This window comes from Cheilinus undulatus, linkage group 13 (assembly GCF_018320785.1).
Source record: "Cheilinus undulatus linkage group 13, ASM1832078v1, whole genome shotgun sequence".
NCBI classification, from domain to species: domain Eukaryota; kingdom Metazoa; phylum Chordata; class Actinopteri; order Labriformes; family Labridae; genus Cheilinus; species Cheilinus undulatus.
Window position 1 is genome coordinate 22261336 of NC_054877.1, and position 16985 is coordinate 22278320.

At 39.6% G+C, this 16985-nt stretch overlaps 1 protein-coding gene across 3 annotated transcripts in view; it reads left to right on the forward strand.

The window, feature by feature from the left end:
* The window catches only part of LOC121519983 (phosphatase and actin regulator 1-like), a 127965-nt gene extending 113147 nt beyond the window's left edge, over positions 1–14818 (forward strand). For all 3 annotated transcript variants that reach the window (XM_041803143.1, XM_041803144.1, XM_041803142.1), the window contains exons 8-12: positions 120–175; positions 4135–4196; positions 6235–6375; positions 9357–9433; positions 12483–14818. In XM_041803143.1, the coding sequence (XP_041659077.1) occupies positions 120–175; positions 4135–4196; positions 6235–6375; positions 9357–9433; positions 12483–12498 (352 nt within the window). In that variant the 3' untranslated portion in view covers positions 12499–14818. The remainder of the gene's footprint in view (positions 1–119; positions 176–4134; positions 4197–6234; positions 6376–9356; positions 9434–12482) is intronic.
* Positions 14819–16985: the final 2167 nt, after the last annotated feature.

A 16985-nucleotide genomic window follows, 5' to 3' on the forward strand; every position in this document is an offset into this window, starting at 1 on the left:
TTTATCAGTTGTGTAAGTAAAATAACTTAACTTTTTTTTGCATGCTGACTCAGTGTTTGCTTGTTGACTTTTTTTGGCCTGTGAATATGTGCTAACCATGAATGCATGTTTCTTGGCAGGCGCTTGAGTCAGAGACCCACAGCGGAGGAGCTGGAGCAGAGGAATATCCTCAAGCGTAAGTGTCTTGACCATGAATATTCAACATCGTTAAGTCACTTGTGTGCTAGGTTGTCAAAATTGTTAGGTACTTTTTGATACCATGCTTTTAGAGGTGCAAGGTGCATGTGTCTCTACCAAACCATTTTGGTGCAGTGCAGATGTGTACCTATACAAATCTGTTTAGAAAAACTGCACTTCAAATTGTAGGGAGTTCCCACAAAGGTCAGAAAGTGGGAGCAGACCACAAACAACACTGGTGCATAAACATAGATCACTTCTAACAAAGTGAAAGGGGAACTTAAACTCTACGCACAGCAGTATGGTGGATCAAATCAAACCAAAATGAAGTAGTATAGTTATACATATAGACGGTTCAATCAGGAGAGACTTAATTTGAGTTTGACAGTAATTTTTTTTACAAATTTGGAGGAAAGAGAAATGTGCCATGTGTTTAGCTAGTGCAGACTGAGGTATGCATGGTGAGATGAGTAGATGAACTTAATGCAGGTGGCTGGTGTCGAGGAGGGTTGCTTCACTGAATCGGCAGGCTGACTGTGAAAGAGGGGACAACAGATTTAAGGTACAGGTGCATCTCAAAAATTAGAATATCATGAAAAAGTTCAATATTTTTTGTCACTTTTTTCTGAATGTGAAACCCATATATTGTATAGACTTGTTACACATAGTGAAATCTTTCAAGCCTTTATTTCCTGAAATGTTGATGATTGTGGCTTACAGATAAGAAAACCCAAATATCAGTGTCTCAAAAAATTAGAATATTACATAAGATTAATTAAAAAAGGATGTTTTAAACAGAAATGTCAGGCTTCTGAAAAGTGTGTTGATTTCTATGCCTTCAATACTCAGTTGGGCCTCTTTTTGCATGAATTACTGCATCAATGCAGCGTGGCATGGAGGCGATCAGCCTGTGGCACTGCTCAGGTGTAACGGAAGCCTAGGTTGCTTTGATAGCGGCCTTCAGGTCATCTGCATTGTTGAGTCTGGTGTCTCTCATCTTCCTCTTGACAATACCCCACAGATTCTCTATGGGGTTCAGGTCAGGCCAGTTTGCTGGCCAGTCAAGCAGAGTAACACCATGGTCATTGAACCAGCTTTTGGTACCTTTGGCAGTGTGGGCAGGTGCCAAGTCCTGCTGGAAAATGAAATCAGCATCTCCATAAAGCTTGTCAGCAGAAGGAGGCATGAAGTGCTCTAAAATGTCCTGGTAGATGGCTGCGTTGACTGTGGAAAACACAGTGGACCAACACCAGCAGATGCCATGGCAGCCCAAATCATCACTGACTGTAGAAACTTCACACTGGACTTCAAGCAACGTGGATTCTGTGCCTCTCCACTCTTCTAGGTCCCAGAGTCCGGAGGAGGAGTGGAGAGGCACAGAATCCACGTTGCTTGAAGTCCAGTGTGAAGTTTCCACAGTCAGTGATGATTTGGGCTGCCATGGCATCTTACTATTTTAGAGCACTTCATGCTTTCTTCTGCTGACAAGCTTTATGGAGATGCGGATTTCATTTTCCAGCAGCATCAAAGCAACCTGGGCTTCCGTTACACCTGAGCAGTGCCACAGGCTGATCGTCTCCATGCCACGCCGCATTGATGCAGTAATTCATGCAAAAGGAGGCCCAACATTCTTTTCAGAAGCCTGACAGTTCTGTGTAAAACATCCTTTTTAATTGATCCTGTGTAATATTCTAATTTTTTGAGAAACTGAATTTTGGGTTTTCTTATCTGTAAGTCATAATCATCATCATTTCAAGAAATAAAGGCCTGAAATATTTCACTCTATGCGTAACAAGTCTATACAATATATTGGTTTCACTTTCAGAAAAGAGTGACAAAAAAAAAAACTTTTTCATGATACTCTAATATTTTGAGATCCACCTGTATGAAAGGTGCATGATGATTGGACAAACGAGGCTGTGGTATCTGATTAGCTTAGTACATAGGAGAGTGAACGCCCATAATCAGCTGATCAAAAGAGCGTGAAGAGAGAATGGAAGAAGGGAGAGATATAAACAACTGGTGACAAAAATTAAGCCCAAAATTGCCTTATAAACCATTTTTTAAAACCAAAGTTGATTTACATGTTTTTAAATTTATATAGCCTTACTATAGTTTTAGCGCTACTATATTGTAAGTAATCATGTACAGAGTCAGGAAGTGACGTTGATTTTGCTCCGAACTTGAATTCATTTTATTGTAGAATAAAAAAAGTCATTAAACTTCATAACATGGGAATGAAGGTTTTTAAGTGCCCTTAAACTTTGTAGAAAGTCCTACCGGTCATAAATATTGATCCAGAAAAATGTCATCATGATGTGTTCCAATGTAAATCATTTTGGGCAAAAATCCTGAATAATACAGTTGATTTGAGATGAAATTTGTTTGTTTTCCCAGCTATTTAAAACAGATGTAAAAAAAATTACAGCTTCTTTATCTCAAGCTTTACTCAGTAACTGTTAAAAATGCAATATTGTCTTGTCTTTCCACTAAATAACAGAAAATATTAAGACTGGTATAAATAAAGAAGGGCTCAGTTTGTTGAAGAGTATAAGAAAAATGTTGTTTTTATCTTATTTTAAAATGTTTATTTTTTTAGAAACCATCTTGGTAGTAGGCTGCAACAATATTCTCTTATTTATTGTATTGATTTTGATACATTTTACTTTAAAGAAATCTTAAAATGATAACCCAAGCAGTCTCAATCTAAAGACTGATAGATGCACTGAAACTACATCTCTTTCGTGAGAAAAGGGTGTGTAGGAGAGGACTTAGTCTTTTAAAAGTTTCAGGCAGTTTCATTTTGAGTTCCTAGGACCTCTGTTCTTATTGCCATGTGCACCCTTTGAGTTTCACTAGTATCATATTTAAGTTTAAGGTATTGGTATCTAACCCCAATTTAATGTGTGAACAACTGAAGAAAAATGCCTTGAAATATACAAAATTAACCATCATCTTGAAGATTAAGACCATATTAATTAGAATGTTTTGTGCATGCAGGCTTCATACAGTATAGCCTGGTAATATGAGAGGCCTAGTTATGTGAAAGCTGGTGGCATACATCTCTCACTTTTTTATTCCTCCTTGGTCTGCCTTTTCATCTGCAGCAGGAAGGCAGGCAGCAGGCCTCCCCGAGGAGTCATGTCCAGGGAGACTGCTTTCTTAGCTCAAACACAGGCAGTATCAGAGAGAAGCAGTTCTGTAGCCTGGGACTCTGCAGCTCTCACATCAAAGACTGATTTACCAGCAAGTTCCTGCTCTCCTAGAGGCGTCTGTGTGATTGGCAGAGCACAGGAGGAATAGACAAAGTCTGAGGACTCATAAGTGACAAGACAAGCCCTTCCCATCACTCACAGTCATACAGTAGCAAGGTTAAACAAACAGGAATTTGTTGTTTGTAGAGGTTCTGTTGGGAATCCAAAAATACGAGTCTTACTACAGACACAGTGCATGTTCAGCTCAAGCATTGTTGCAGTGTGAGCGTAGAAGCATTTGCAAACAGGAGGTAGTGTCCCAATATGCTCCTTGTTTACTCATGTTTCACATTTTCACATCTTCCTCTGCGCTTGAGGGATTTTGTCTCCATAATTGAGTCTGTATATAATGTACGACACATGCATGAGTTTTTGGGGGACAAAAGCAGAAAAAATCAGCATATCTGGCTTGTAAAATTCTTAAATAGGTTAATAAGTTGATCACAAACATGAAGAAATAAAGCCTTGGGACAATTTGAAAAGAACAAAGCAATCATTTCTCTCCTGATACTCACTCCTAATAGAATTAAACAGCCAATGATGGGAACTATTTTAGGCGTTAAGAAACTTATCCAGTTTAGTGCACATCTAACAAGCCACATTATGCAAATGAGGTGTTTGTTTCCCTTTCAGTAATTTCTAAATATTTTACAAGCAGTTCACTGTTTGCATGCGTCTGCATTCATCTTGTTTTTTTCTGCAGCTCGCAATGAACAGGAAGAAATGGAGGAGAAGAGGGAGATAAAACGGAGGCTAACACGAAAGGTGAGTCCAAAATAGCACTAAAAGGCGCTAACCCACACTTGACCTCAGAGCATGTGGAGGGGCTAAATTGTTGGCCAGGATGAACAAACACTGCGACAGTGACTCAAATTTAACCAGAAGAGAGAATCTTGTTCCTTACCAAGCCTCTGTATTGTAGTTCTCCCTGATGCCCTTGTTGCCCTTGGCCCCTTCAGCATGTTGGCTGCCAAATCCTTCGACCCCATAGGGAGGTGTTGAGCGTGTTCCCATCACTCTCTGTTAGGTTATAGCACATTCTGCTCTCCTGCTGACATGCTGCTACAAACAAAAATCTCACAGCTGTCACAGCAAGAAATTGTATCGTATATTTCACATCTTTCAGTTTAGAAACGTTACAGTTTTTCAGTCGCACAACAAAGAGCTCATCCTGCTTTCTTTTAAAGATAAAATGGGTAAGTCAACAAAAATCCTTGCAGTGGAAAGTATTTATAAAAATGCTGATCCTGCAGCAAACTGTAAATCGCTTTTTCCAACATCCACCCAACCCGACCACAGTCGAGAAAAAGTCCTTATGAAAGTATTAAATGACATAAGGCTGAATACTGCAAAAGGAGGGCTCTCGATATTAAAGTTCATGTAACTGAATACGTCATTACAATCCCCATTGGTGTAATAGTCTTGTGGACGATTACTTTTGTCCATATAGTGCATATGTGGCACTCACACCTTGTGATTACAGCACTTTAGGCAGGTTAGGTTATCAATAACTGGATTAATCAAAACTGCTTTCATTTAAATACAGACAAAACTGATAATTTTGTTCAGCAGTAATGTAAATGTAAAGTACAGTATTTGTAAACTTGAGTCTCAGGCTCTAATATAAGACTGAGTTTGTAATGTTGATGTGTTCATTGATTCAGATCTCACCTTTATTAGCCATATTACATGAGTCGCTGAAACAACTTGATAGCATCTTAAGAACACGGTCAGAATGAGGGGTTTTGTATCTCTGAAAAAATAAGAAAAGCTGGTCCATACCTTTATCTCCAGTTGGATTGAGTGTAATGGTCCTTTAACAGGCCTTGAAACAGCTGCAGCTCATTTAAAATGCTGCTGCTAGGCTCCTGGCCAAAACAAATGAAATTGAACACATTATTTTGGTTTTTAAATCTCTTCTAGACTCCTGGAATATATTTGAAAGTGCTTTAATAGTCATAAGTCACTGAACAGCATGGTCCCAGAATACATTTCTTACATGTTGGTAGTTTATCAACCAATAAGGAGCCTCAGATCTGTCGATTTTGGTCAGCGATAGAGATTAGATGTAATCCTTAACATAAACATTTTTAAGTCCAGGTCAAAGATGTTTCTTTTTTCATTTACCTTTGAATACACCGTACATCCCACACCTTATATTGATACCTTAGTTTATGAATTTTATTGTAGTTTTAACTGCATTGGACAATGAATATAATCCCATTGATGAAATGGGCTATACAAATAAAGTTGTCTTGTGTTGCCTTACCCCCTGACAGTAGTTTTAAGCATATGAAATAGCATTATGTAAATAATTAGTCTTGTTGCTGATAGTCTTGTTTGTTTTTGTAGATTATAGAAAGTTGTCATTATTAATTTCAGCCGTCCTAACCAGCTTTAAACTCACAACAGGAGCTTTACTGTATTTAACATTAGACTGTCTTTATAAACAGTTTATTCTTTGATGGACAAATAACTTTTGCATTACTTCAGTTCGAGTTTTCTAAGTAACCTCTGGCATTTAGAAACTGCACCGTCTTATAAATTCAGCAAAGAAGGTCTACCAGAGCTTAAATGTTAAGTTGAAGCCCTGATTCAATAAAAGTCCTGAATGCCAGAGCAGTGTGATATTGAACTCTGATGCACCTGCTTAAGAAGAAGTGGATCTGCCCGTCTTGTTTCCTAATCTTTCTTTACGAACCCAAATATGCAAATTTTTAGAAGCTGCTAACTGTGACAATGACTTGTAATACTCTATCCAGTTTTCTTCCTTAACTCTTTTTTCCCCCTACTCTTATTGTAGCTGAGCCAGAGGCCCACTGTGGAGGAGCTGAGACAGGCCAAAATCCTCATCCGGTTCAGTGACTATGTAGAAGTATCAGATGCCCAGGACTACGACAGGCGGGCAGATAAGCCCTGGACCCGACTCACAGCTGCTGACAAGGCCAGTATCACTCACCTCTCCTTAGAGTTGAATCGAAATAATCTGCTAATAATCTCAAAGCTCATTGTCAAAATTCCTTCAGAAGCCATCACACTCTTCCCCCTGCCTCTGTGCTTCATATGACGCAACTTGTAAATCAGGAGAGTAGTGGTAGCAGGATGTGTTCCCAAGTCTTGTCACGGCAAGTTCCACCTGAGCTGTTTTGCGTCCTGTTTGTGAGTCAAAACCCCGGAGCAGTCCTGCTGCTCGCTGCCCAGAAGCCCCAGCCTCTGACTTTTAATGAGTTCTTGATTTTCAGCGCTGTGATGCTGTTTCCTTTGCTTTGATGATGCAGAGCTCTGAACACACCTGAGAAGCACTCATGTGGAAATCACGGGGATTCAGCGTTTTGATTATGCAACAGCTCCCCTTACATAAGAGAGTAATCGGACGAGTGGTGCCTCAGGACCCCTCAGCTGCAGAACTACTCTGCTGACATGTTTTTTCCTTTCTGCTACAGTTGTGCACAGATTCGAACATTGTTTGTTCTCCTGTCGTAGAAGAATCTTCCCCAAGGCTGGAGACGTCCCCTTGAGTCATGTTAGATAGCAGACGAAATGACATCACCAGGCTGGGTTGCTGTCACACATTTCATGCTTGAAGGGATGAAAGGTTATTAAAACAGCAGAATACATTTTTAATTTCCTCGAACATTGACTCATCTTAACTCCAGTGTCTTTTGGTAGTCATTCTGCCTTTGGGCAAGGCACTCAGCACACCGCTGCAGCAGTGGTGACAGTCAAAGAAATGATTCACCGGGCATTGTCCCAAACATGGATGTCTATAACTTCATGAATGGGGAACAGCTTTCTTTTGTGCACAGGAGCCATCACAGAGAGGAGGAAAGTTTTACTGAGGTTTGCTCAAGGATGAAATGCATATCTAAGATCTTTTGTCAGTTAGATACATCAACATTCATTCATGTATTTCAAATAAACACTGACCTGCCAAAAATAATAATTTTTAATCATATTTTTAGGTCAAAGTTAGATTTTTTTTAAAAAAGCATCCTTCTGTCAAACTGCAGGGTTAGGGTGACAGCAGGTAATATGTTTCACTGTTTCCCCTTGCAGAGATGCCTTTTTCTCATTGTAAATATGATTATGTTCAAGCAAGGAGATGAAAAGCCTGGTTTATTTTATGTCATTGTAATGTGCATTACGTTGGAGCTGGGTAGAGCATTACTATTATTTGTCTGGTAATTTAAAATCTGCATTTGAGCAGATGTTTTCTGGTACAAATCTATGCATTATAGGAAAAAGGGGGGGGGAAACACAATTAGATTATATTCCATACTCATTCAGGCTTGTAGCGACTCAGTGCTTTAAGTAACCTTTAAATTAAATATTTTTGTACTTTTACTTGAGTAGATTTATAGACCAGCACTTCTACTTTTACAGTAAAAACAGTAGATTTTAGCCAGAGTAGCTGAACTGTTACTTTAGTACAACAGTCGTGTACTCTTTCCACCCCTGGCATCAGTCGTGGCTTCTGAACACAGTGGTCAAAAGTATTCAGTTGTGCTTAGATGGGCTGGTGCTTGGGTAACTCCCCATATCTACGCAGACAGGCCAAGATTCAAGTCCAGCCTGTGGCTCCTTTCCTTCATGTCTCTTCCCCACTCTCTCATCCCTGTTTCTGATTCTGACCACTGTCCTCATCTCTAAGAATAAAGGCATAAAAATCCCAGAAATATATCTTAAAAGAATGATTCCTTTAAGAATTGCCAAATTTAAGGGCCAGTAAAAGTTTCTCCTTTATTTGTCTCTGCAGCTGTGAGGTTTTATTCTGAATCATGTGTTAAATTTCACATTTTTTAATACAATTTTGAAATTTAACAATTCACTGGTTACAGACTTGTTCATGGTCTTGATTTGCCACATGCTAAACACTGTCTCTTTTATGCAAACACACTTTTTACTTATTGGGTTGATAACCACGTTTGTGTGACCTTTAAGTGAGATCTCATTCATCAGGGTTTGTGAAGCTATGTAACTAAAATACATCTTAGACAAGAGGCTCTGATTTGTGCTCTAAAATCCTCTGCTTGTTTATAAAACAGAAGCTCTTAAGCTGAGTAATTCTGGCACATCTGTCTAATTACATTCAACTGCAAAAACATCGGAGCAGCAGCACAAAGCAATGACTGATGAGTGTTTACTGTGCTGACTCATCGCTGTTTGCAAGGTGACAGTCTATGAAAATCTACGGTAGCCCATGTGTAACAGTACATTAAATATATTAGATAACAGATTAGATAACGGTTAAATTTGATCAAATAAAAATGCTTACATCTATAAATAAGAGATTTTTGTGTGTTTGGTGCTAATAATGTGTTCTTGAAATTTACAAGTTATGTGATTTTAATTAGGGTGACATATTTAAGCAAAGTATTCAAGGGTTGAAGAGATCACACCACATGGTCCTTTTCTGAAACAATCCCAGCACTGGTTTCATTCCCAGTGTTTTATGATCTGAAGTCTTATTTCACACTGAAAATGTGTATTATCTTGAGCCTTTAATCCACAGACTGTCTGCCTCTAATACATAAAAACACTGCAGAGCTTTGCTTTTTCTAAAAATAACTGTTTTGGTCCAAACATTACTTTAACTGTGTTTTTCTTCAGTGTGTTTAATCTATGTAAATCCATGACATCACCAATTCATTATAGTTAAAAACCCAAGCCGACTACCAGAGTAGATGAGCAACAGATTGTGTGTTATTGTTAATGCTCTTAGATGTCTCAAGAGGAGGAAATTGAGGGCTCTTGTGATGTGAGGAGAGAATTCAGCAGAATCATTCATGGCCTCCAGATAAGCGTAAATGATGCATGAAGCATGCTAAAAGGAGGTAGAGTCAGAGCTTAGAGGCTGTTTTTTTTCTGAGCACTAAGCCTCTGCAGCTATTTTTCTCAAATTTCTTTCTTGTTTGTTCTCTGCAGGCAGCCATACGGAAGGAACTCAACGATTTCAAGAGCAATGAGATGGAAGTGCACGAGTCTAGTCGCCATTTAACCAGGTAAAGACCAGAGTCGAGTCATTTGATGCTGATGCCAGTTCATGTACCATTTCAGTGCCGTAGACCAGGGATCTTAAACTACCGGCCCAGGGGCCACTTCTTGCTTGCCTTCCTCTTTACGTATTCTCCACCATCATGTCAAAAATGTAACAGAGCCCATGCATTTTTAAATGTTAGTATTCTCCTGTTTGTTGCATACCCATTTAAACTAACCTTTAATATAATTTGGAAAAAAAAACACAAATATATTCCAATAAAGTATTTAGATTGGCCCAAAATAAACACTACATGCCTGGGCACATCCATGACTGGATCCCATTTCACTCCAGGGTGCCCTGGTTCTTGTTTGAATTGTGGGGTAGAGGAAAGTACATGGCCCTTAAAACATAGATTTTGAGGCACACTCCAAACCAATGGGTATGGGAAATCTCCCATCAGCAAGATTTGAAAGTTATGACGACAATCTAATATCATAATTTAATGTTGTTTCACTGCATTTTGGTTATTTTCATTCTAAACAAGAATATTTTTATTGTTTGTTGTAGAAATTGAGCATACAGCGTTAGTTCAGGCAGGCCACGGAGTCGAGTGCTACCACATAACTGAGATCAGCTGATCTCAAACAAGCCTTCATCAGCTGACAGCCAGCTGATTTGCTTCTAAGCACACTACTGGCAAATCATACTCAAGCTACCTTTTTTGAGCTGCTCTAGCCTGGCTTTGTTTGGCTATTGCCTCTGCAAGCCACTTTCTGCAAGCTTCCTCCACCCCAGCTCCTCCTTTGTTCTGCTTCTGACTTTATCAGTGTTGTCCTGTTGTCACTGATACCTGCCCTGCTCTGCTCTGCTCTAGGGTTTTTTGCTGCTTCTCTCCCTGACTCAGGCTTTCCTTGTATGCACAGGAAGAGCAGGAACATTTGCTGTGCCTGCTTGATGCTTTCCACATAGGCTTATGGAAAGGCAGGGGGATCCCTGCCACTCTGCCAAATATAACAAAAAATATTCATAACAGCAAATTATGTGTTCGTCTTGTCAAAGTGGTCCTGACTGAAATATCCATTGTTGTCACATCTGTTTATGTACTGCTGTCGATGACCGCTGAGGATGTATCAGGAGCTTAAGGGTCTTCCCATTTTGTAGGGAAAGGTTTTACCTCTGCCCTTTGTAACTCTGTTTCAAGGTGCAAGGGGAAACTCAAAAATGAGGGGTAGGCGTAAGTGGTAAGGACAAGGGGTGAAATGGGATTGAAGCTATGAGTGCAGGCAGGCTGGGCCCCTGAAAAACCCAGTGAATGGACACCCCCCAGTTGTGATTTATTGATGATATAAATCCACATGTGTTGGATCAGTAGTATTGGTGCTAGTGTCCTGGTGAACAGTAACTTCATTTTGGGGTTGAAAAGTGTGTAAAGCTATTGTTGGGTCCTGACTTTCAAAGGATTTTTTAAAATAATTTTTAACAGTCATTCATCATTGTGTCCACCCATTTTGTCACATTTGTTTACACAATAAATCCATTTTTGCCACTTTTAACTGCTTTTCACAATTTTTAAGCCTATTTTTGCCACTTTTTTGTTAACCCACATTTTTTTAATTTATCACATTTTTAGCTTCTTGAGTTATTTTTGCCACTTTTAACCCATTTTGCCGCTTTCTTTTTTGCAAATTTTTGAAACTCTGTTTCAAGAACAGGGGTGTACATTTTGAAAATGCTATGATGTACTACAGGATACATTACAGGATAAATTATTTAAATTTTTATTTTTTTTTGCTTTGATAGGAGTGGTTATTATTCAGAAAAAATGTAAAATATGGTTATCAGAGATTAATTTTACAATGGACCATGATTTACCTGACCTCCATGTGGTCCTTATTTGGCTGGGCCCCCAAAAGCCCCCCCCCCCATTGGCGGCCTTGACCTTGAGTGCAGGTTTCCAGCTGTTGTTGTTTGGCCACCCTCTAACTAGATATCTGTTTCCAAATGAAAAAGGAGAGTGGATCAAGAAAAACATGCAGCTCCCAGAAAGATGGACATTGCAGTATTTTTGTGATGTTTAGTTGATATGCAACCTCTCTGAAATACAGTCTTCTCAGAAAAAAATGAGAGTGTGGCCTCAGTCGTTTTTCTCAAGTGTTCAGTTCAATACAGCATGATTTGTGTTGTGAATTTAAAGCTGTGTCTCAATTCAGGGGTATCATTCTAAGGAGTATATGGCCTACAACATCCACTTCACTGGAGCTGAACTGAGATAAGATGGCCTGGAGAATTTCTTATTTTATGTCACCAGCTGTACCCGCCCCTTAACCTTTAGTTTCTTAGCAGCGCCACTAGCACCTAGCAACCTTGACAGCTGCACTGGAAATTGCTGACATAACCAACGTCATGTCACATAACCTTTTATTTTAAAGCAAATTTGAAGATCAGGGCCTCTGTCCTGATTAACATGAGTACTCGTAGGTTTCCCTTTGTGTTTAAACTAGTTGTTTAGATTTAAGACCATCACAAGGCTGCTTTAGAGTGTGCTGTCTTGTTTAGTTTACCCTATCTCAGGATATGCAAGGACATGAAATGCACCAGATGGATCCTTCATTTGCAGGGAAAAGAAGGTCACAATTTTCAGCTACTTTTGAAAGGAGCTTCAAAGCGAGACTTGTTGCTTTGACATAAACAGTTTTCAGATGCACTCTCTGAAGGATGCAGCCCCTCAATTGAGACACAGCTATATTCCCATTTTGTCCATGTAGCCTTTAAAGCAGGATATGGGTTTGACTATCAGGTTGACAAACCATTACCACATCAGCCTGTCAAATAAAATAGAGATGCAGCAATGCGTATCCACTGTGCCATTCACGTGATGCAACTGTTGATGGCCAAACTGCAAAACTTGACGCCTTAAAGAAGGGTTCAAACAGATGGATGATGTCACTCGTCTAAGATACACTCTGTAGTTGGAGTTATTAACATGCTGGAGGTTTTGGCAGCTATTCTTTGCTGGGATGATGAAACGTGATGAAATATCTGATACAACTCTATTTCTGTTTATCTTTTAGGTTTCACAGACCATAGTAGACCATCACTGTCTCGAGCGGTGCCCGACCGGTCCCACTGCTCCTCCACTGAGAACCTTAAGTGCTGGACAGTTAAATGGTGCCCGTTTCTACAATAAGGCCATGTCTTCTGAAATGCCTTTTTCCAAGACCCAAAACAACTGAGTCGGTACTACGCTCTCAAGATGCAGACACCCACTACTCCATCCACTGTAGTAGCACATACTGACTCCAGTTGATCCACATCGCCCCTCTTTTGGAATTAGCTCGACTGTCACTTCAACCTCTCTTCTGAGCTCTCAGGAAGGCGCTCAGTTCTGTGGCAACGGACAGCCCGAGGTTTTTCTTTCTTCGCAATTGATTGACACTTTGAACATCTACTGAGGAAAGCTGCATCTTGGCTCATCAATAACACCAGTGGACATGTCTCAGTGGACACATTTCTACCCCCTCTTCCTTATAATGCTGTCACTCTGGACTCCTCTCACCCTAATCTGCACGTGGATGCAGTGTTGACTGTTCTTAGCTCACTGATATAAGCAGAGGATCCATCTTTACTGCACCTGCTGGGACTTAGCAGCTTCAAACAGGGGTCTAACATTAGAATCATGTGCAATATTTTCTTTCCTCTGCTTTTCCTAAGCTATAGCACCCCCTAGAGTCTCTTCTGTGTCATTACTCTGTAGTCCTCTTCTTCCCTCATACGTGCAAGTCTCACCGTACCGACGATGTTGACATCTAAATGCTTAACTGTGAATTTGAGAGTTGTGATCTCTCCAATTGTACATTTTGTTTATAATGAGGAAAGAGTTACATTCAAAGAAGTATCATGCTTTACAAAGTCACAATCTTATACATTTTAATGTTAAAAAAATGCAGCTGGCAGAGATATTCTGTTTCCAGTTTGTGCAACTAAGATTTTTTTTATTGTCTGTTTTTAATTGTTTTTGATAAGGGCACTTGGGTCATCAATGATTTAGTCATGATTTTAAATGTTCCAGCTCATTGGATTGTGATTTTTTTTTTCTTTTTTTCAAAATAGAGTACCAAGAGCTGGCTCGCCACATTTTCTCATTCATTTCTTTCGTGTTTGCAGCGCTGTGTTAAATGATCTTTACATTGTATTATACTTTACTTTTTTACTCATGATGTTAAAAGCTTTGAAAAATAAGCAATATTTGTTGTTTGTAGAGAAAACCACAGGTGTAGTCCCCACCTTTTTTTTAAACTGTGCTTCTACACTATACGCCTCACTTCAGGGTTTTACTTTTCTTTTATACTTTAGTTTAGATGGGATTTTTTTAGGAGGACTTTTTCTGCTTATTTCTTGACTGAGTCACCAAAACAAATCTTCCTCTTTAACAGACTCAACAATACTTGATTCAATCTCAAATCAATGACTGAACCTGGTGATGAATTCTGACACAATTTAAGATTTTGGTGAATTCAAGTCAGGATTTTTAGATTTTTATTGCTAAAATTTTTTGCACTGAGAAGAGTTTGGCTTTACAGCGGTCACTGTTTTAAAATCAGGGCCTATTCGTGTAAAATACTGTTAGATTTCTGAACTGTGACCACTTTGTTTCTTCTCTTCCACCGTATAGTCACTTGATCATTGATCCTACACCAGTATTCTAATGCTCATAAGCTTTATGTACACAGAGTATTTTTGTTATTTTTTACTGTTAAAGTTGCAATATGAAATTCTTGACAAGGAAAAGTAGAGGTGAAAGGCTGTTGGCCGCCCACTTTAACTCATTTGTCTGCAATGGAAAATATGCTCTCCTTTATTTTCAAGTCTCAATCTGTGATGGGTGGATGACCAATTAAACCTGGAAGGAGAGAGGATAGAACATATTTTGCACTTTATGGTTTCCATGTGAAGTATTTCAGATTTAGTTAGAAGCACTTTCTCCTCAGAATTGATTGAACCTTTGTTTAAATCATGATTTCATTGGATCATCCCTTCCCAGAAACTTTGAAACCATATGAGGTATCTTTTGTGTAAGAACCAGGTTCTGTATGATTCCAGTATCATGCCATCAATGAAAACGTCCCATCCATAGGTTCAGTACAATAGAGAATAGGATTAAATTTTGACAAATCCTCTCCAGTTCTAATTTCAGCTTTAGAAACAAACCTGAGCCATTCGGCTGAGCATGAGGTTTCTCATTTTGCTGGAATCAAGGAACATGAATTCAGCAATAAACGTTTTTTTTCTTTTTTCTTGTTGGTGAAGCAGCTGAATGAATTTGAAAGTGTTCCTTTTTTTCATTTTTGAAATACAGAATACCGTGTACAGGATACATCATGCCAATTAAATTCCACTTCTGAATGCATCTGTTTTGTTTCAGTAAATGTTTTTTTTTATTATTTAAAAGAATATTCAGAACCCATGTCTTGTGATATTAATTACTTTAACTCATGTGAATGCACTCCAGTAGTTTTGACATTATAATGGTAGATTCCTTTGTCACTGTTAAGCTATTTGCATTACAACTGTTACCCATCCCAATTAAATTTCTGTAATAGTCTAAACTGTACTTCATGATAAATTTAAATCTGATAGTAAAATATTCCTCAAGCTGCACAGCTGAAAGAAACAGACAGTGAGACTGAATAACACACCATTGTTAGAGGAAAGGCCCCCCCTTAAGGATTACGGATTAAAAAGCACAACTTTAGAATTTAAATTGTAGCTCTAAAATGTATTTAAATAAGTAAGGTGATGCATATCTTGTCTGGACCTGCTAACATTAAAAAGCTGAAGTCTGATATTGTTTGCGTGCTGAATTAAAAATGACCAAAAAAATTGTCAGATGCCATAAGTAACTGGGATTTTCACTAACTAGTTGTGGGAGTACAAAACAACCTAATCATTTAATGACCAGTGTCAACAGGAGTCTCATTTCTGTGTGCAAAACTATCCTATGGATTTCAAAGTCACTTAAATTAAACTTTACTCTGCCTGATCCTAGTTTGCAAGTAGAAAATAAGATTCATTCAAAGTGAGAACATGAGTAGACATTTGAAACTAAGCGGTCCTTATGCTTCAAAAGTCTCAATGATGCATTATTAGGCCTGTTTATACATTTAATTGCCTGATAGTTTTATGCTATAGAACAGGAGTTCCCAAACCTTGGAGGTGGTTGAAGTTTATGTTATTGTACACACTACTAATATTTAAGCACAAACCTCACTTAAAAAAAAAACTGATTACAGCTTGAATGAAACACAAGAGACTTGTGCCCTATGAAGAGGATCAGCGCTCAGTGAAGAAATATTACTATTTGCCTCCGCAAGTCACCCGTGCAGACCGATGGGTAGTAAGAAACCCACACTTCACAGGGTTGTCAAGTGGGAACCCTCCTTCGTCAGTGTTTCGTCCAGTTAGTCCCACGACACCTCCAGAGGGCTGAACAGCGATCTCCAGCGTCCCAGAGCCACCCCCCTCCATGCCGGCTCCCACCACCCACCATGCCAACATGGAGACATCATCTTACCTATCTTACCACATGGCCCACACAGCCTCAACAGCATGCCACCTTCAACAGACCCAGGCTCTGTACGTGCAAGCTCCAGGTAGTGACTATGCCGATACTACCTTCCTTAACACCACTCATGATTACAGTGCAACTATTATTACCAATAACTAAGAGTAAAAAAGGAGGGGAAAATGAGACAGATTAGGGAGAGCGAGAAAGAGAGAGACAGAGAGAGAGCAAGCTTCGCAATAGGGTGGGGGAGGCAGAGCTAAGGATGTGGTAGCCTGTCGTGGGTAAACACACACCCCCGGCCTGGCGTGGCATGGTGCTCTACCCCCCCCCACCCCCACCCACTCCCTCACTTTCATGAGGGAAGACAGAGTAGAGAGAGGATTAAACGAAACTAACGGATAGAGAAGTTAAGAGGTTTCGTCAACCTTCATTTTTGCCCCAGCTGGCATTACTCTTCCTCATCCAGATCCACTGGCTGGCCTGAGCTGCTTCATCTGACATCTCCTTAACTGTCTTTCGCAAATTCTGTCCCTGCACTCCCAGCTCTATAAGTAATGAAACAGCTAACCTTGCTACAAACCCTCTACATCCCACTTCTACTGGACGAGTCCTAACTTTCCATCCTCACTGTTCAGCTTCTGCTCCTAAATCTGCGTATCTCAACTTCTTCCTTTCATAGGCTTCCTCCACAGAATCCTCCCACAGAACCGTCAGCTCTATAAAATAAACTACATGCTGACTGGCAGACCCTATGTCAGGCGTAAGATTGGTGCAAACTATCTCCTGTGGCACAACAAGTTTCCCTCCTAAATCTACCTGCATCTCCCAGTCCTTAGCATCCTTTAACTGGCCTAACTGGTGCCTACCTAAAAACCTACCTCCTTTAACCTTCTCTCCCTCTCTAACAAACTGAACCGTCCTCGTTCCCTGATTATGTCCTGCATTCACCTGTCGCCTTCTGTTTTCAATTCCTGCTGCTAGACTCTTCAAAACCCTGTCATGCCTCCAT